This window comes from Mus caroli, unplaced genomic scaffold (genome assembly GCF_978045245.1).
Source record: "Mus caroli unplaced genomic scaffold, Mus_caroli_1 scaffold_4, whole genome shotgun sequence".
NCBI classification, from domain to species: domain Eukaryota; kingdom Metazoa; phylum Chordata; class Mammalia; order Rodentia; family Muridae; genus Mus; species Mus caroli.
In genome coordinates this window covers 117,888,022-117,907,440 of record NW_028227259.1, presented here as the reverse complement: position 1 = coordinate 117,907,440, position 19,419 = coordinate 117,888,022, and the positions used below count along the sequence as shown (strand labels likewise).

The following is a 19,419-nucleotide window of genomic DNA, read 5'->3' as shown; positions in this document are numbered from 1 at the left end:
GCCCTGCTCAGAACCTCAGGGCAGCTGCTGAGCCCTGAGGTCTCTTACGTCACGGCTCCCCGGGCTGCAGATCTCATGTTAGCAAGTGCTGTCTGCTGGAATTGTTGGGTGTCGTCCATTACAGACCAGAACTGACATGTTTGTAGATTCCATCTGACATGGTAGCTCAAGGCAGCCAGGCTGCTCTGCTGTTAACGTCAGCTTCTTTCCTCATGGCACCCTGAGGATTTCAGAAGAACAGACCGTGCAGAGGTGGGGCCCCAGGAGGTAGAGGGTGGAGGTGTAGGACTGCAGTGCGGCTCGATCAGTGCTGGGAGCCACTGCACAGACCTGGGGACTGAGCAGTGAGAGCTGTAGTAACCACAGGTGTGGGAGGGGTGGGTGGCACTGGGATCTTCTGGCTTTTTATGTTGGTATAACTCAATGGCACAGCCCACAGCCTGAGTCTGTCTTTCTGTAGAGATGGAGGCCACCTTTGCAGAGTATGAAGAATGGTCAGAGGAGCCCATGCCGGAGTCTGTACTTCAGAGCTATCAGAAAGCGCTGGGGCAGCTGGAGAAGTACAAGCCTTATGAGGAAGCGCTGGTGAGTGCCTTGCTCACTGGGGACTTAACCAAAAGCTCTCCCACAACTCGCAGCCATAGCCACAGAGAACAGTCTCTAAGGTTTGCTCTATCGTGTAATGTGTAGTACATATAGCATCATGAACAGCCGTGTTCCCAGCCCTCAGGTTAGAGAGCACACAGTGCCCTGGGAGTCTCTTCTCCTCCTCTCTGGACTCAAGGTGGCCACTCGATGGCTTCATGACAGTCCCTCTTGCCCCTTGGATGGCTGTGCTCCTGTGGATGGACCCTTAGCATCGTGCTTGATCCTGCTTGTAGACCTCGGCATGGTGGTCCAGACTGTGTTCTTTTCGTGTGCTTGTGTGTGTGCGTATTTAGCTTATGTGTCATAAGTGTTTAGCCCGTGTGTCGCCCAGTGCGGCTGTATGTGCAGCAGTGTGCGCACAGGGGCACAGTGTCATCTGTACACACAGAGGGGTTTCTCTAGGCTGTGTTAGAAGAAGGAACTCGCTGGTCACAGGGCCATGCTGCCTTCACCCTGCCAGCAGTGCTGGACCCTCTGCTGCCAGTCCTGTGTTGACGTCAGTGAGTTCAGCTTGTGCTCCAAGTTGAGTTGGAGTTTTGTGTTTTCCTTGATTACTAATGACAGCCTCTGCTCATGTGCGTTGGCCCTCGGGGCTTTTTGTTCTGTGAAGCTTTTTCAGCGTTAGAAGTTGTAAAGCCCCCCCCCCCCCCGGTCCCCCTTTTCCTTTTCTTTTTCTGGGTACTTTTTGGGAGTCCTGGCTTCTGATGGTATCTTTTTGCTTTCGAACTACTGTCTATGTTGGCGATGGTTCATTGACTTGAAATCTTAGTTTAGATTCCCTGTCTGGGTCTCCATCTAGCAGGAACAGGCAGGCAGTAACTATACGAACCTGTGTGGAGAGCCAGTGTGGTCCTGATTATAACAAGTGTGTCCCTTGTTGCAGTGTAGGGCCAGCCACACAGTGACTGAGTGTGTGCTGGGCTCTCTGTGGAACCACACGGTGATGAGTGTGTGCTGTGGCTCTCTGTGGAACCACACGGTGATGAGTGTGTGCCGTGGCTCTCTGTGGAACCACACAGTGACTGAGTGTGTGCTGGGCTCTCTGTGGAACCACACGGTGATGAGTGTGTGCTGTGGCTCTCTGTGGAACCACACGGTGACTGAGTATGTGCCGTGGCTCTCTGTGGAACCACACGGTGATGAGTGTGTGCTGGGCTCTCTGTGGAACCACATGGTGATGAGTGTGTGCCGTGGCTCTCTGTGGAACCACACAGTGACTGAGTGTGTGCTGGGCTCTCTGTGGAACCACACGGTGATGAGTGTGTGCCGTGGCTCTCTGTGGAACCACATGGTGATGAGTTGTGCCGTGGCTCTCTGTGGAACCACACGGTGACTGAGTGTGTGCTGGGCTCTCTGTGGAACCACACGGTGATGAGTGTGTGCTGGGCTCTCTGTGGAACCACACAGTGACTGAGTGTGTGCTGGGCTCTCTGTGGAACCACACGGTGATGAGTGTGTGCCGTGGCTCTCTGTGGAATCACACGGTGATGAGTGTGTGCCGTGGCTCTCTGTGGAACCACACGGTGATGAGTGTGTGCTGGGCTCTCTGTGGAACCACACAGTGATGAGTGTGTGCCGTGGCTCTCTGTGGAACCACACGGTGATGAGTGAGTGCCGTGGCTCTCTGTGGAACCACACGGTGATGAGTGTGTGCTGGGCTCTCTGTGGAACCACACAGTGATGAGTGTGTGCCGTGGCTCTCTGTGGAACCACACGGTGATGAGTGTGTGCTGGGCTCTCTGTGGAACCACACGGTGATGAGTGTGTGCCGTGGCTCTCTGTGGAACCACACGGTGATGAGTGTGTGCTGGGCTCTCTGTGGAACCACACGGTGATGAGTGTGTGCCGTGGCTCTCTGTGGAACCACATGGTGATGAGTGTGTGCCGTGGCTCTTTGCCCGCTGCCCTGCTTGTGCTGTGGTAGTCAGTTGATCGTTCCTCCCTGAGTTTTTCTGAGGGACCTTGCTGCCTTCAGTTTGTTTCTGGCAGGCCTACACGCAGTTCTGTTAAATGTTGATTGCTGCTGCATAGATCTGTGCTCAGTGTGAGGGAGGTCCCTCTCACCTGGGAGGCTGTGCTAACCCCGGGAGCGCACACTGTCGTGGAAGCTTTGAGCAGACAGTGGCTTTTGGTGAACATGTAAGCTGTTTCTGTAAAGACTTATTTACTGTTGTGCTTGCTGATGTACAGAGTGTAGGCGGCATTTCACATCATGGTTTTCATCCACAGGCTTGCTCACGGCAGGAGTGTTAGGCTTCAGCGTCTTGTGGAACAGTGATGTTTGTGGACAGGATTTACCGCACACCTCATTGTGCTCTTATTTTCTTGAATTATCTTGCATTTTGGTTTGCCCCTCCAGGCACAGCTGTCAGCACCACCTCAGACAGTCGTGGTTGGTCCACGTTGGCAGCCTTTCTGTGAGCGCTGCTTTCTTTGTTCTGCCTCTTCCTGTTGACTCTCAGCTCTCTATCTGGAATCTGGCTTGACGTTAATGTGTACTGTCTCAGCACCCGGGATTCTCTGGCAGCAAATCTTCCCTGTTTTGTATCTGGCAGGCCCTGTCTCTGTTTTTCCTGTTGACAGCTGTTTTCAGGCTGTAGGTTGCACTGGTGTGATGTTTTTGACCACAATACACGTGTCTCTTGTGTATTGTCATAGATAGCTCAGCTGTCTGTCATGGACTTGCTTCTTGGAAGGAATCAGTAGTGTCTGCTTTGAATCTCCCATTGGTTTGATGTGATAGCCTGCAGTCTCATCCCTTAGGTGTGCAGGCAGCCCTGTGGTCCTCTGAGCTTCCTTGGGCATCTTGACTCTGCTTTCATATCTTTCTGAGCACAGCGAGGAGAGAGTCAGGATGTGCCTGTTTTGAACCCACTCCACCACCCTGATTCTGGGCAGATGTGGGCTTCCCTGTGCGTCAGTTTCTCTGGTTGTAAGACAAGGACAGTACCGAGACCTGCCTCTTACACATGATCTGAGGATCAGTTGTGAAGCAGCTGGACGCAGTGGCGCATGCATTTAATCCCAGCGCTCAGGAGCCAGAGGCGGGTGGTTCTCCGTGAATTTGAGGCCAGTGTGGTCTGCATAGTGAGTTCCAGGACAGCCAGGGCTACACAGAGAAGCCCTGTCTCAGACTCCCCCAAAAGTCAGCAGAAGCTTGACCCCGAGTTGCCTTTGCCCTCCTTAGATTCCACCCTCTGTGCTGTTACTGGGACAGCTCTTGTCCTTCAGTGGCACAGAGTCTAGATGACCAACTCATTGTCATATGGGAAACACGGCACTAAAGTAGCCTGCTGCTGTGTGCAGGAGCCATGTGCTCTTCTCTCTCTCTCTGTAAATGGTGTGTGTGTGCACTTATGTGCACAAAGCCATCTGTTCCACTCTGGCTGTCAGCAGAGTGGGGCTGAAGAGGTTAATGGGCTATATGGTGTGTCAGCCCGGCTGGCCCTCCTTAGCCTGCAGCTGTGTTCTAGCACTGATGCCTGAGCGAGGCCTTCACCACAGCCCTCTCTAGATGGGGAGCAGTGGGTGTGGGCAGGCCACTGTTCAGTCATCCCTGTGTGCTCGGGAGGTTGTAGAACAAGGATTGGATGCTGGTGACTGAGTCTCCCAGTGCTCCCAGGTCACAGATCTATCCTGTGGTGGGCAGTTCTGAGCAAGAAGCCCTGTTGGCTCTCATGGGTTAGCTGCTCTTGCCCAGGCTCACTTGTTTGAAGATGTTTTGTGCTGTCTGAAACTGTCAAACACCTAAATTTAACAAGCGTGACTTCCCTGTGCTGCAGCTACAGGCAGAGGCCCCTCGGCTGGCGGAATACCAAGCTTACATCGACTTCGAGATGAAAATCGGGGATCCTGCCCGTATTCAGTTGATCTTTGAGCGTGCCCTGGTGGAGAACTGCCTGGTTCCAGACTTATGGATCCGCTACAGTCAGTACCTAGTAAGATAACTGCTCCAGTTCTGTTTCTTTCAAGGTAGAACCTTACACAGGGATAGCCAGGAGTGGCAGGCGCTAGAGAGAACTTGTCTAAGAGATTAGTGTTCCGTGCTACCTTTCCATTACGGAAACATTCTAAACGGGAGGGAGATGGATCAAGTGAAGCCCTCTGCACAGCACAGCGCTGGCCCCAGCAGCGCTCAGTCCGTGTGGCTGAACTCCCTGTGGCTTCACTGTATCCTTCCCTGGGTCTCCATCTCTGTTGTTCTTCAGTTCTGACCCAGCATGCAATGAAGGTCCTTCTGTGTGAAAGGGCCCTGGTGAAGTCCACACGTTAGGGATGCGTCTCTGGGCTGAATCCGGTGCCTAGGTCCCCTGCCCTGCCCGTCTTGCGCTCCCCTGGTGATTTCTTCCTTGAGGAAGCTAGGCCACAGCATTCTTTTATTTATGTTTTAGTCTTCATTTCTTTTGAGACATTTGTTAATGCGTAGCCCAAGCTGGCCTCAAATGTGTGACTGTCGTGCCTCAGCTTCCTGGGTGCTGAGGTGACAGGTGCACACATGCTCATGCCACCGTGACGTGACGAGAGACATTTCCAGTGTGCTGTGCTAGGCGTGTCTCTGATGCTCTCGAGTTACTTTTCTCCTGGCTAAACCCTGAAAAGAAGCAACCTAAGGAAGAGGCAGAGGGACAGCCCCTGGTGCTGGGCTGGGTCGGTGTGATGATGTGCTTGTGGCAGAGGTATCTGCTTACGGCATGGTCAGGGTTGGGCTAGGGTTGAGCTGCAGCTCTGAAGACTCTCCTCTCTCCCAGGCCCGCCGGCTGCCTCCCAGAGTTTCAGAACTTCCTAAAACGGTGCCAGTAGCTGGTGCTGAGTGATGGGACCCGAGGGCTCGTGAGGGAGTTTCCCTTCAAGCTCTGACACTGAGGAAGTCTTCCAGGCTGTCCTCTCACTCTGCAATTCTTTGTCATAGGATCGACAGCTGAAAGTTAAGGACTTGGTTTTGTCTGTACACAGCCGTGCTGTGCGGAACTGCCCGTGGACAGTTGCCCTGTGGAGTCGGTACCTCCTGGCCATGGAGCGACATGGACTGGACCATCAAACGATTTCTGGTGTGAACGTTTGTGTGAGAGTGTGTCTGAGTTATGTTTTCTGAGTGTTCCTCCTGTGTAAGCTCACTGTGGAGCCCAGGCTTGCTGGGGTGACAGGTACGAGCCACCGTGCCACAGCTCTCAGCCTTCTGTCTCCTCTGAGGAGCAGAGCTGTGGCAGTGTCGAGCCGGCATCCCAGATCTGCCTTGCAGCAGCAGAGGCTCTGTGACCTGCAGACTGTGTCTGTTTGGTTTCCTAGTGCTCGTAGCCTCTGATACTCATGACTTTTGTGAAAATCACGATCTGTCTTCCTTGCCCAACTGGGCCTGTCAGTCACTGTAGAAGAGTCCTTTGTAGACCACAGGCCCCTTTAAACACTTGGGGTTTTTTCCTTCCTCGGTGTGTGATGCTGGGGATGGGAATCTGTGGGCTTGTGTATTTATAAATGCATAATTTGTAAGTGCATAAGTCACGCGTTTATTGAGTTTTGACGGCTTTCTTTGTTTTTGAACTGTTGGTAGTGAATGTTGTATCTTTCTGCATTGCAGCGACCTTCGAGAACGCTCTGAGTGCTGGCTTCATCCAGGCCACTGACTATGTGGAGATCTGGCAGGTGTACCTCGACTACCTGAGGAGAAGGGTTGACTTCAGACAGGGTACAGTTGTGTGGCCTCCTCAGACTGCAGAGTGTGTGTGTGGGGGCGTCTGTCTGTGCGTGCGTGCGTGCGTACATATGTGTCAGCCAGAGATGAGCCTTGGGTGGTGTTCCTCAAGAGCCATTCACTGATTTTTGAGACAAGGCCTTTGATTGGCTGATCCTCTTGGGTGGTGTTCACTGAGTTCTGAGACAGGGCCTTTGATTGGCTGATCCTGAGCTTCAGCTTGGCTGGCCTGGCAGTGAGCACCAGGAGGCCCTCGTCCCCAACTCCCCGCAGTGGGACACAAGCGTGTGTCACCTCACTGGCTCTTTACTTGGGTGCTGGGATCTGGGCCCTGTGATGGCGTGCAAGCACTTTATGACTGCTGTGCTTTTTCTTAGTGTGTCTTTTGGAGATATGTCCCTGGGAAAGGATTGGTGACTGACTGGCCATAAGTAACATTTTTCTTCAGAAACTTTAGCAACTCCCACCTGAAGTCAGACCGTGGCGTGAAAGGAATGGTGGTTCTTGTGCTTTGGCCGCTGCTGGGGCCTCACCCTTCATTTTCTGTGTCTGACCTTCCATAAGCCCTGTCTTAGTGTCTTCTCTGTTGCTGTGGTAAATACTCTGACAAAGGCGGCCAGGGCAGAAGGGTTAGAGTCTCTCATGTGTGGTGATAACGGGAGAACAGCAGGGTGCCACCCACAGTGGACAGGCCTCCCTACCGCCATCAACGTAACAGATCGTCCCTCACAGGCATGCTCAGGCACCTGTCTCCTGCTGATTCTAGATTCTGTGGGGTTGACAATGACTGTCAGAAGCCCCAAATCTTTTTCCTAGTAGGACTGGCCTGTTCTTTTAGATTTTTGTCCACAGGATCCCTCTGCATACCAAAGGTTAGCTAGGAAAATCCTGGGTCACACGCTGCTCCATATAGTCCCTGTGCCACCCACTGTCCCTGGGTCACACGCTGCTCCATATAGTCCCTGTGCCACCCACTGTCCCTGGGTCACACGCTGCTCCATGCAGTCCCTGTGCCACCCACTGTCCCTGGGTCACACGCTGCTCCATATAGTCCCTGTGCCACCCACTGTCCCTGGGTCACACGCTGCTCCATGCAGTCCCTGTGCCACCCACTGTCCCTGGGTCACACGCTGCTCCATGCAGTCCCTGTGCCACCCACTGTCCCTGGGTCACACGCTGCTCCATATAGTCCCTGTGCCACCCACTGTCCCTGGGTCACACGCTGCTCCATGCAGTCCCTGTGCCACCCACTGTCCCTGGGTCACACGCTGCTCCATATAGTCCCTGTGCCACCCACTGTCCCTGGGTCACACGCTGCTCCATATAGTCCCTGTGCCACCCACTGTCCCTGGGTCACACGCTGCTCCATGCAGTCCCTGTGCCACCCACTGTCCCTGGGTCACACGCTGCTCCATGCAGTCCCTGTGCCACCCACTGTCCCTGGGTCACACGCTGCTCCATATAGTCCCTGTGCCACCCACTGTCCCTGGGTCACACGCTGCTCCATATAGTCCCTGTGCCACCCACTGTCCCTGGGTCACACGCTGCTCCATATAGTCCCTGTGCCACCCACTGTCCCTGGGTCACACGCTGCTCCATATAGTCCCTGTGCCACCCACTGTCCCTGGGTCACACGCTGCTCCATGCAGTCTCTGTGCCACCCACTGTCCCTGGGTCACACGCTGCTCCATATAGTCCCTGTGCCACCCACTGTCCCTGGGTCACACGCTGCTCCATATAGTCCCTGTGCCACCCACTGTCCCTGGGTCACACGCTGCTCCATATAGTCCCTGTGCCACCCACTGTCCCTGGGTCACACGCTGCTCCATATAGTCCCTGTGCCACCCACTGTCACTGGGTCACACGCTGCTCCATGCAGTCCCTGTGCCACCCACTGTCCCTGGGTCACACGCTGCTCCATGCAGTCTCTGTGCCACCTGCCTGTCCCTGCTTGCTGGCCAGTGCCTGTGCTTTTCAGTGCCACCGTACCTTCCCAAGGTTTATTATTGTGAGAGGATGTGTGACAGGGTCACGTGTCTGTTGTAGGCCTCCATGGTTCTGGTATGAAGTTTAAAATGTCGGCTTTGGTGGCTTTACAAAGTTCTACTCACCTTTTCCAACAGACTCTAGCAAGGAGCTGGAAGAGCTGCGGTCCATGTTCACGCGGGCTCTGGAGTATCTGCAGCAGGAGGTTGAGGAGCGTAAGTGGCCCTGCCCGCTGTCCGCCCAGCCACCTTGCCTGTGGTTGCTTTTGGGCCACTCTTCCCTGCCAGGTGCTTGCTTCATGGTCATCCTAATTGTCACATTCCCTTTTGGAAGGTTTCAGCGAGAGTGGGGATCCAAGCTGCCTGATCATGCAGAGCTGGGCTCGGGTTGAGGTGAGCGTTTTTACAGACTTGTCCCTGCCTCCCTCCCTTGAAGGCCTGTGCAGCATCCATGAAGACTGGGGCAGGATCTGAGCTGGGCTCTAGGGCCCAGAGGATTTGTACATACCTGAAGATTTTCTCAGCCAGAGCAGCATAGCAGTGGTACATGGAAGCTGGCTGTTGAGTATTCACCTCCCCAGCCCTCCCTCACTGCTGCCTGAGGGCTGCTGAGGGTGTGCTGTGAGTGAGCCCGTCTCTGTGTGCTCAGGCTGTAACCTTGTCCAGCAGATGGACTATTTGAGCAATAGCAGGACAGTCGATGCAGTTCCTAAGCCAGGGACACGGAGCGAATGAGCCACGGAGCCCCAGCTGATAGAGTTCCAGAGTTCCAGTCCTGTTCCACCAAGGGAGTTGGGTCTATTAAGCTCTGTTGTTCGTCTGGATGAGATTCTATTAATTGGGAAGGATAAGGAAACAGGTTGTGTGTGCACTTAGATCACATGACTGACCTGGCTTCTGCTGCCGCTGCATCTGGCATGCTCCCCAGGGGAAGAGTTGTGCTCAGGTTTGCTGGACATGAAGGGAGAGTGAATGGGTACTCAGAACTGCCGGGTGCTGAAGCCCCCTGCCCTGTGTCTGCAGGAGCTGTAGGCAAACCTCTTACTCAGGAACCAGGCCTCACTGTGCTGCAAGCTCTGCCTGAGTGCACCTCCGCGTGCAGACCCTTGGAGGCTGCTGCTGAGAGGCGGCTGAGCCTTAGGCCTGGTATTGCTGGAGGGAGGCCTGGGGCCTTCGGGCATTAGTGTGACCGTCATGGCGAGAAGGAGTTTGTAGCCATGCCTGTGTGGGTACTGCTGTGAGGAGGCTCGGGTGTCCTAGCTGGCCTTGCTGCTGTGCTTTAGGCTCGTCTGTGCAATAACATGCAGAAAGCCCGAGAGCTCTGGGACAGCATCATGACCAGAGGGAATGCCAAGTACGCCAACATGTGGCTGGAGTATTACAACCTGGAACGGTGAGTGAACCAGGGTGGGCGGCGTCCGTATCCAGCCTTGGCTGAGCTGACTTGAGCCTGCTCCTTGGGGTGGGCACCTTCCTCCCTCTCCTTAGCAGGTCCTGTGGCTGCCAAGTCTCCAGACAAATGTTCTCGGTGGGGGTGGGATGGGGAGGGGAGGCTCCTATAGCCATGATTCTAAATTGTTTCTGTTTTTGAGTTTTGAACATGCCTGATTGGAGTGGGGTGTATGTCACTGTTTATTATGTACAGGAAGCATAAAGAAAAGAGAAAGTAAGGCAGGCGTCAGATCAGCTAGGAGCCTCTGGCTGGACTTGTCACTCAGGGTTTAAGGTGGGCTCTGTCTGAGCTATGACCCTCTAGATTATTGCTGTTCTCCCTTTCCCTCCCTCCCAAGCTTGAGGCTCTGTGTAGCCCAGGCTAGCTCATGGGGACTTGCCTGCTTAGCCTTCCAAGTGCATTCCAAGATGACAGCATGAGCTCACTCAGCAGCTGTTTGATTCAGCACATATTGAAAATCCACCATGTTTCTAATGCTTTTTCCTTTTTAAAAGGTTGTTTTCCCATTTTTAAAAAATGTGTGCCCAAATTAAAATAGTTAAAGTGCATCTGAAGGTGTGGTGTAGAGGGAGTTTCTCATGGTCCTGCCACCAGGCAAGCAAGTCAGGCTTCTCCAGTGCCTCTGACATGTCATCACTGTGTATGTGGGAGGCCAGGTTTACAGTACCTGCAAATAAAAGTGACTTTAAAGATGGCAAGGTATGCATTTAACATAAATACACTTTCTTTTTTATAAAAGATTTATTTCGTGTATGTGAGTACACTGTAGCTGTCCTCAGACACACTAGAGGAGGGCATCAGATCCCATTACAGATGGTTGTGAGTCACCATGTGGTTACTGGGAATTGAACTCAGGACCTCTGGAAGAGCAGTGACTGCTGTTAACCGCTGAGCCATCTCTTCAGCCCATAATACACTTTTTTAAGAAAAAAGAAAAAGAGGCCAGCCTGGTCTACAGAGTGAGTTCCAGGACAGCCAGGGCTACACAGAGAAACCCTGTCTCAAAAAAAAAAAAGAAAATTTCATACTTTCCAAACTCCAGATAATTTTGTGACACAATCTGGAATTAAAAAAAACAAAAACCACAAAACATTCATTTCTTTTTTTTCTTTCTTTTTTTGAGACAGGGTCTCACTATGTAGGCCAAGCTAGCCTCAAACCCATAGAGATCTGCCTGCCTCTTTTCTCCCAGTTACTGGGATAAAAGGCATGTACTGTCACAGCTGGCTTAATACCTTTTTTATGATTTTGTTTTCTGTGGGTGGGTGTTTGCGTGAACATTCGTCTGTGTGTCACATGGGTGCCTGGTATCCACAGAGGGAGGCCCTTGAACTGGAGTCACAGGTGGTGTGAGCCACCATGTGGGTGCTGTGTTCTTACCTGTGTCCCCTGTAAGAGCAGCTGCTGCTGTTAACTGCTGAGCCATTTCTCCAATCCGAGTCTTAGGTTTTGGCAAATGTATTCATGTAGTAACAGACAGCTCACTCCCTGGCTCTCGAGTCTGTGTCTGCTTCGCTCTGCTGTGCTGCAGTTCTCATTGCAGCTGTAAAGCAGCTGGCCTGTACACAGGTGGGTAGGGAGGGAGCCTCGCTGCCTTCTGATGAGCTCGGTCTTTTCCCTCCACGACAGAAGAACTCTGCAGGGCCAGGTGGAGTGTCAGGAACCCTGTCTGCCTGCTTTTATGGTTTGCACTAGTAGTGTCTGTCTGCCCCTTGACTCGATAAACCTTTGGCCTGATGTTCTGCCATGTCCACCTTCTCTGTGAAGTGCCATCCTTGCGTGCACACAGGAGCGCTAGTGCATTTCCATGGTGTGCACAGCTTCTCACGGGAAGGTTCCACTTCTTCCCAACATCCATGCAAGCGCCAGCCCTGCTGCAAAACCTTGGGACATCTGGGGGCTCCACAAAGACTCCTGAGGCCTTGGGTGTGTGGATTGTAGCCAAAGCACACCTGCACTGAAGGTCTGAGTGTGCTGGTACACACACACACAACACACACACACACACACACACAGGCCAGTGTGATCAGCATTCTGTGACTCGTTAGAGTAAAAGCTGACTCAGCATGAAAGTTAAAGCATTTTGGAGTCATGGAATCACAGATCCCTCAGGTGGACTACAGAGGACCTTGTCCAGGTGCAGTCAGGAGCTGCCTTGTTCTCTCCCATGTGACCAGAAGGCCTGGCTCCAGGCCCCTGTGTGGTCAAGAGAAAGCGTTTATGGAAGGGTCTCCCTCTGTGCCTCAGCAGGCAGCCTGTCTGTGGTCTGTGATGGCAGCTGTTTGTTTTCTGCTCTAGGGCACATGGTGACACACAACACTGTCGGAAGGCTCTGCACCGAGCTGTCCAGTGCACGAGTGACTACCCTGAGCATGTCTGTGAAGTGTTGCTCACCATGGAGAGGACTGAAGGTGGGAGCCTGGCCTTTGCTTTTGGCTTGGAGTGTGGTCCTTTGGCCAGTGGTCTCTGGTGGAAACATCTGTGAGGGCAAGATGGCTTGCCTGTGGGAGGGAGCCCTCTTGCAGCAGTGCTCAGTCTGCAGCACTGGAAGGTGACCCTTAGTGACAGGCTTGTTTCGTGTCCTCGGGCCACACTCACACTCTACCACAGCCAAATGGGACTCGGAACAGATCCCCCTTGGGCAGCGGGAGCCTGCATGAGCACTGCCACTCTGGCAGGGTCTGCACCACAAACACACTTGGACAGTATGGAGAGACGGGCTGCATGGCCAGCTGGCCCTTGTTGGTCCTAAGCCATAGCAATAGAGCTTTGGGAGACAGCATGGGCTTCTCTCTCCTGGGACTCATCTGGATTAGGATGAGGCTGAGACCTGTAGATCAGACAGAGAACAGAGTTCCAGCACACTGGAGTGGCTCCCCTGGCTCTCGAGTTCACGTGCTCTTTTCATTGGCATGTTTTTATAGTCTTTACCATCAAGAGCCTATAAAGTCAGATTTTTGTTTTTAAATCTGTCTTTGGAAGGAGAAGGACACATATCAGGAACCCAGAAGGATGTTTGAATTGCAGACTTGGCAGATGGCGTGCATTGTCTTAAAGCAAGAGCCACTGCAGTTGTTGTGAAGGGAGCTCTGTGCTCTGGAGCAGTGGGGTCAGGGAACACTGCCGCAGCCTAGGAGTGGGTGTGTCAGATCTCTGCTTTTCTCTCTCTCCAGGGACCTTAGAAGATTGGGATCTAGCCATTCAGAAAACGGAGACGCGCTTGGCTCGTGTGAATGAGCAGAGAATGAAGGTGACAGCGATGCTTTCCGAGGGTTGGGAACTGCACTGCTATGCCCCTTGGTCTGCTTTGAGTCTTTTGTCTGCGTGGATGTTTGCACCATGTGTGGGCAGTGCCCACAGTGACCAGAAGAGGGCATCAGATCCTGGGACAGTTGTGAGCTACCATATGGGTGCTGGGAATTGAACTTGGGTCCTCTGAAGCTGGTGCTGGTAACCACTGAGCATCCCCCCAGCCCCTTTCCAAGATGCTAGTTAGAAAGCATGTGGGTCAGTAGTTAAACTTACCCCTTGCCATTTGTAGCTTCACATAAAGCTTTGGACTCCCAGGAATTGAGCATCCTAGATCACACAGAAGCCTCAGAGGGCTCACAGAGCCTCTCTCCTGGAAGCTGTTGGCAATTGATAGCTCCTGGGAGGGACCTTCAGCCTCCATCCAGGGTGTAGCCTAGGGTAGGCTGCCCTTCCACTGGGTGGATGCTGGACACACTCATGGTGCCAGTAGGACTCTGTGGGAAGAAAGATAGTCAGACAGACAGACAGACAGACAAGAGTCAGTGCAGTTGAGGGAGACGTGGGGCTGTCATCCAAGGGGATTGGAGGGGAGACTGGGGAATTTGATCAAGAGTTAAGTTTGTAAAGGAGCCATGATAGGCCCTGTGTGAACATCTCTTGCTTGCTTACACTGGCCGGCTGGCCGGGGTCTTCTGATTAACTGAGGTGGGAAGACCCACCCTAAATGTGCTTGGTGCTGTTTCTCAGCTAGGGTCTGAAATGAAATAAAAAGAATGGGCGGAGCACAGCCCACAGACTTTCCTTCCTTCTCTTTTCTGTGGATGGCACTAGCTTTTTCAGGGTTGCATCCTCAGCCCCTCTATAGACTTGTAAACGACTGCAGTGTGAGCTCAGGCTAACCTATTCTCCCTGGGGCTTTTGTCAACATTGTGTCACAGCAGCAGACGCCTGCTTTGGGACTGCCTGCCTCTTTTTCCTGGTGTGTAATGTTGCAGCATGTATTGAGAGGAATATGAATTGAGTCTCCTCCTTGCTGTGTATTGTATGAGGGTTCCCACCCTATCTTACAAGCAAGCCAGCCAGCAGGACACAGCCTCCAGAACGCCCTGTCCTCTCATTCCTAGGCTGCAGAGAAGGAAGCAGCTCTTGTGCAGCAGGAAGAAGAAAAGGCCGAGCAGCGGAAGAAGGTGCGGGCGGAGAAGAAAGCCCTGAAAAAGAAGAAGAAAACTCGAGGTGCCGACAAGCGCAGGGCGGACGAGGACGAAGAGAACGAGTGGGGCGAAGAGGAGGAAGGTACCATCGCACTCGGGCGTGGGTGCAGGCACAACCCATACATAGAGCCTCTTAACTCTGTGAGAGTGGCTGTGCTTCCTCAGTGGGCATACTTGCACTGCCCTGGCTCAGTCAGGTTTCATAGCACTGACATCGGCTGCCATTTCTCAGTAGTGACTCTGCTAAAGACCCAGTTAAAAATTAATGTTCTGTGTCCGAGCCCTGTGTAGCTTCTCCCTGAGGCAGTGACCATCCAAGCCCAGCCCATGTCCTCTGGCAGGATGCAGGAGAAGTGCATGTATGGAGCAGTCACCTGCGGGCTTCAGAACGGCTTCCCAGCTCCGTTCTTCAGGGCTGACTTGGGGATGGGGGCAGGGGAGGGGCTCTGCATTCTGCTGCGGGGAGTGGGAACCTGACTGTGCAGGGATGACTGACAGTGGACGTTTATGTTCTTGGTTTCATTGACGCAGCACCTTTGCTGGAGTGTAAAGTGAGCCCCACTGAATTGAGTGTGGAGACGGTGCAGTTTGTGTGAGGTGGGGCAGGCCTGATGCTGAAGGAGTGCAGACCTGGCTAACTGCCTCTGCTTGTCTTTTGAATGCCTGCAGAGCAGCCTTCCAAACGCAGAAGGATGGAGAACAGTCTGGCCTCTGGAGCAGCTTCGGCTATGAAGGAAGAAACAGAGCTCTCCGGGAAATGCTTAACAATAGACGTTGGTCCTCCTTCCAAGCAGAAAGAGAAGGCAGCCTCCCTTAAGCGGGACATGCCCAAGGTGGCTCACGACAGCAGTAAGGACAGTGTCACCGTGTTTGTCAGCAACCTGCCCTACAGCATAGAAGAGCCCGAGGTGAAGCTCAGGCCACTCTTTGAGGTCTGTGGGGAGGTGGTCCAGATCAGGCCAATCTTCAGCAACCGCGGGGACTTCAGGGGCTATTGCTATGTGGAGTTTGGAGAGGAGAAGTCAGCCCAGCAGGCCCTGGAGCTGGACAGGAAGATTGTGGAGGGCAGGCCGATGTTCGTGTCCCCCTGTGTGGATAAGAGCAAAAACCCTGATTTTAAGGTATGCTTTTTGAAGAAGGGGGTCTTCAGGGTGGGCTGCCCGATAGGCAGTGCTCAGCGCTGGAGCCCATGAGGACTGACAGCGGCAAACCTCGAGAGGAGCTCAGGCTGCCTCGTGGCTTGGTCGCTGTGAGCTGCTGCCTCTTGATTGGTAGTGGCTGAGGTAGCGTTTGGGAGGGTGGCTGCTTTCCTTGGGGTGCTTAAGAGGGTGGCAAGAGTGGCCCCTCACCTGTGTTCAGTGGATGGCCATTTACAGAGGTGGGGTGCCCAGGCGATTTTGTCACGTGAGTCTCTGAGACCAGAATGGCTCAGCTGTGCCTGCGCAGGACACACACATGCTGGGGCGTGCCTGCCTGAACCACGGGCTGTGCTGTGTTTGCAGGTGTTCAGATACAGTACCACCCTGGAGAAACACAAACTGTTCATCTCCGGCCTGCCCTTTTCCTGCACCAAAGAGGAGCTCGAGGACATTTGTAAGGCCCATGGCACCGTCAAGGACCTCAGGCTGGTCACTAACAGGGCTGGCAAGCCGAAGGTGAGTGGGGACGGCGGGCTCGGGTCTGTCTGGAGCTGGACAAGCTCTGACTCCTCACACTGGCGAGTGGGCGAGCGGTGGACAGGGGACTGTGTGGGTGCTCGTGCCTCCTCCCCTGCTGTTTGCTGGCCTTACAGTTTCTTTCCCTGGGCAAGCACAGTTGTGAGGCTTTTCAGATTTTAGTCAGTGACAGCCAGTCAGACGGTTAGTCAAGGGGTAAGTCTGTAGCCAGAACGGCAGCATTTGGGCGTCAGTGCATGCCTCTCACCTGACCCGGCTGTGCACTGTGTGTGTTAGGGCCTGGCGTATGTGGAGTATGAAAACGAATCCCAGGCGTCCCAGGCAGTGATGAAGATGGATGGCATGACCATCAGAGAGAATGTCATCAAGGTGGCAATCAGCAATCCCCCTCAGCGGAAAGTTCCAGAGAAGCCAGAAGTGAGGACAGCACCAGGGGCCCCCATGGTCCCCCGGCAGATGTATGGCGCGTAAGTGTCTGCTGCTGTTTGTACAGATCTGCCCTGGCCATTGCTGAGACTCAGAGTCAGGTCTGGAGGGGCAGGGGAGTTAGTGCAGAAAAGCCAGGACCTGCTGCTCTGCATGTGACCATAGATGTACACAGCAGGCCTCCAAGGGAAGCGGCCCTGGCAGCATGCTGTGGTGTCTGTCAGTCCCCCAGGGCCTGGTGAGGCAAGGAAGGGTCAGGTGTCTGGTTCTGGCGATAGAGACCAATGGGGAAGAAAGGGTTTATTTGCGTACCTCTTACATCGTCTGTCCGTCATCTAAGGAAGGCGAGGCAGGAACCCAGAGGTGGGAACCGAGGCAGAGGTCACGGAGGAACGCCACTCACTGCTTTCTCACCTTGCTTTGCCCAGCGTGCTTTCTTAAAATATTTTGTTTTTTACATTTATATTATGTGTTATCTTGCCTGCACGGGTGTCTGTGTATCACATGAGTGCCGTGCCCACAGAGTCCAAAAGAGGGCATCAGATCCCCTAGAACTGTAGTTACAAATGGTTGTCAGCATCTGTGAATGCTGGGAATCTAACCTGGGTCATCTGCAAGAGCAGCCATTGCCCTTAATCCCTGAGCCATCTCTCCAGCCCCTCAGCTTGCCTGCCTGCTTGCTGTCTTTTCCTTTTAAAAATATTGTTGTCTTTATTTTTATGCATATGGGTGTTTTTCTGCACTACTGCATGTCCACACACAGGGAGGATGTGTGTGCAGTGCCTGTGGAGGCCAGAACTGTAATTAAAGGTGGTTGGGAGCCACCCGCTGTCGGTGCTGGGAATCAGACCCCAGTCTTGGAAGAGCAGCAGGTGCTCTTCTCTCTAGCCCCAGCCTGCTTTCTCATGTAACCCAGGACCCCTGCCAGGGATGCCCCCACTCCCAGGAACTGGCCCCTCCCACCCACACCGGATCACTAATCAGGACCCGCTTGGTCCCAAGTCTGTGGGGCAGCTGTTATCCCACAAGCTGTGCTGCTCTGCTCGCTGATGACGGAACTGACGGTTCTGGGCCTGGAGGTTGAGGTTGGAAGATGGTAGCTGTTTTTGTCACCTCCATGATGTGGCATAGGGATGCTCATTGTCAGAACTGTAGAGGAGGAGGCTTGTTCACTGCCCCTCACCTCCTAGCTGGGGTCAAGTGCCCTGTGGTTCCTGTGCTCGCTTTTCTTGTTGCAAGGTTAGAACTCAGCTGTGTATGCTGGGCCAGCAACAGTTGTCACAGTTCAACAGTTGTCACAGTTTTGTCTTCTGGCATGGTCTCATAATCCCAACATCTCAGTCCAGCTGGGGCCATGAGACCATGCTGCCAAAGGGTCATTGTGTTTTGCTCTTCTAGACGCGGGAAGGGACGGACCCAGCTCTCTCTCCTTCCTCGAGCTCTGCAGCGCCAGGGTGCTGCTCCTCAGGCTGAGAACGGCCCAGCTCCGGGGCCGGCGGTCGCCCCATCTGTGGCCACCGAGGCTCCTAAGATGTCCAATGCCGACTTTGCGAAGTTGCTTCTGAGAAAGTGAGCAGGACTCTGAGATGGAGACGCCTTACCTGTCCTTCCTGCTGGCCGGGCTGGCCACCACGGGCCCTGAGACAGAAGGGCTGGGTTCTCGCCTGCGCTCCCACAGATTCTCCTCTGGTGTGGATGGGAAGGGAGAGCCTACGGTGAACATGGCGGTGAGGAGTGTTCCCTCACATTGAGGGCGGAGGCCGACCGCTCTATGGGCTGTCCCCAGGTACGTTAGTGTCCTAACAAGGAGGGACCCAGCTTTCGAGGCCCACTTGTCCTGATGCTTTCACCGCCTCTGGCCCCTTTTCTACGAACCCCCTCCCCCGGCCCTGCACAGCACGTATGCCCATCACTCTGTAAGTGTGGAAGATGGAATGGGAGAGCTTATCACTCATCAGAATGGCCTGTCGAGAAGTGTGGGACGTCACAGAAGACACGTGTGATGGGCTTTTGTCCAAAGAGGCTATGAGTTTTTCTATTATGTATTTCTAATTCACACTGTTTAATGTTCCCTAAAAGTGGAATGTCTGTGACCTTTGTTCATAGGAATTGTGTGCCAGCCACTCTGGACCACTTTCTTTGCCTGATGACTGGAGCCCTAAGCCCTCTGTTCAGACACTCACGTCGAAATGCCATGTCTAGTACAAAGTTGAGTCTCCCCATTGAGTTTTGTTTATTAAACTGAAGTTCTTACAGAAGCCTTGTGCATTGCAGCTGGGTGTGTGCTCATTATGGTGTGTGTGTGTGTGTGTGTGTGTGTGTGACAGTGCACCTGCTTTTCACACAAGCTGTGTGTTAACAGCTTGTGCAAATCAGTCCTGTGTCACTGCTCATATGATGCCGCAGTGACAGACTGGAGTTTCTGGCAGCCTGGCACTGCTGGGAAGAGTTTACCTCTCACCTCTCGACGTGCGGTTTCTGCCCTGAAAGCCCTTCGTCAAGGGGAGAGAGGGCGGTGGGGCAAGGACTCGCTGTCTAAAAGCACCTTGGAGGGAAATGTGAGGGGGTCCGTGCATGCGTGCTGGATGCCGACTGTGTGTTCTGTGTGCCCATGATGTTTGTCTAGGTGTTAGCAACGGAACCGAGGCCTTGTGCAAGCTAGACCCGTTCTCTGCACTGTAGCCCTCGGTCTGCATTTAAAAGCTCGGAAGAAAGATTTGTGTGTCTGTGTGAGTGTGTGCCATGTGTGGAATCCAGAAGAGTGCATTGCTGGATCCCTGCAGCTGTGGGGACTGAACCCCGGTCCTCTGCACGAGCAGCGAGTGCTTGTAACCACTGAGCCTCTCTCCTAAGGAAAGAATGCATGTGTGCACATGCTGGGGTGTGCTTGTGGACATCAGAAGCCAACTTTCAGGAGTTGGCTCTTGCCTCCACCATGGGGCCCCAGGATGGCTCAGGCTGCCCTGTGTAAGGCTGTCACCTGGTAAGCCATCTGCCCAGCCCTAAGTTTGTTTTTTATTTTTATTTTTTAACATTTTTTTTAACTTAACGTTTTAAAAAAATGATTTATGGGTTTTGC

The 19,419-nt window shown here is 53.5% G+C and overlaps 1 protein-coding gene across 2 annotated transcripts in view; it reads left to right on the top strand.

The window, feature by feature from the left end:
* The window catches only part of Sart3 (spliceosome associated factor 3, U4/U6 recycling protein), a 31,686-nt gene extending 13,088 nt beyond the window's left edge, over positions 1-18,598 (top strand). Inside the window, exons 6-19 of one of the 2 annotated variants that reach the window (XM_021162368.3) lie at positions 461-585; positions 4,431-4,586; positions 5,558-5,696; positions 6,224-6,331; positions 8,461-8,538; positions 8,657-8,715; positions 9,606-9,715; positions 12,074-12,186; positions 12,949-13,025; positions 14,152-14,320; positions 14,908-15,359; positions 15,741-15,893; positions 16,191-16,381; positions 17,739-18,598. In XM_021162368.3, coding sequence (XP_021018027.1) covers positions 461-585; positions 4,431-4,586; positions 5,558-5,696; positions 6,224-6,331; positions 8,461-8,538; positions 8,657-8,715; positions 9,606-9,715; positions 12,074-12,186; positions 12,949-13,025; positions 14,152-14,320; positions 14,908-15,359; positions 15,741-15,893; positions 16,191-16,381; positions 17,739-17,913 — 2,105 coding nt within the window. In that variant the 3' untranslated portion in view covers positions 17,914-18,598. The remainder of the gene's footprint in view (positions 1-460; positions 586-4,430; positions 4,587-5,557; positions 5,697-6,223; positions 6,332-8,460; positions 8,539-8,656; positions 8,716-9,605; positions 9,716-12,073; positions 12,187-12,948; positions 13,026-14,151; positions 14,321-14,907; positions 15,360-15,740; positions 15,894-16,190; positions 16,382-17,738) is intronic. The other variant, XM_085837035.1, reaches the window with a different exon arrangement.
* Positions 18,599-19,419: the final 821 nt, after the last annotated feature.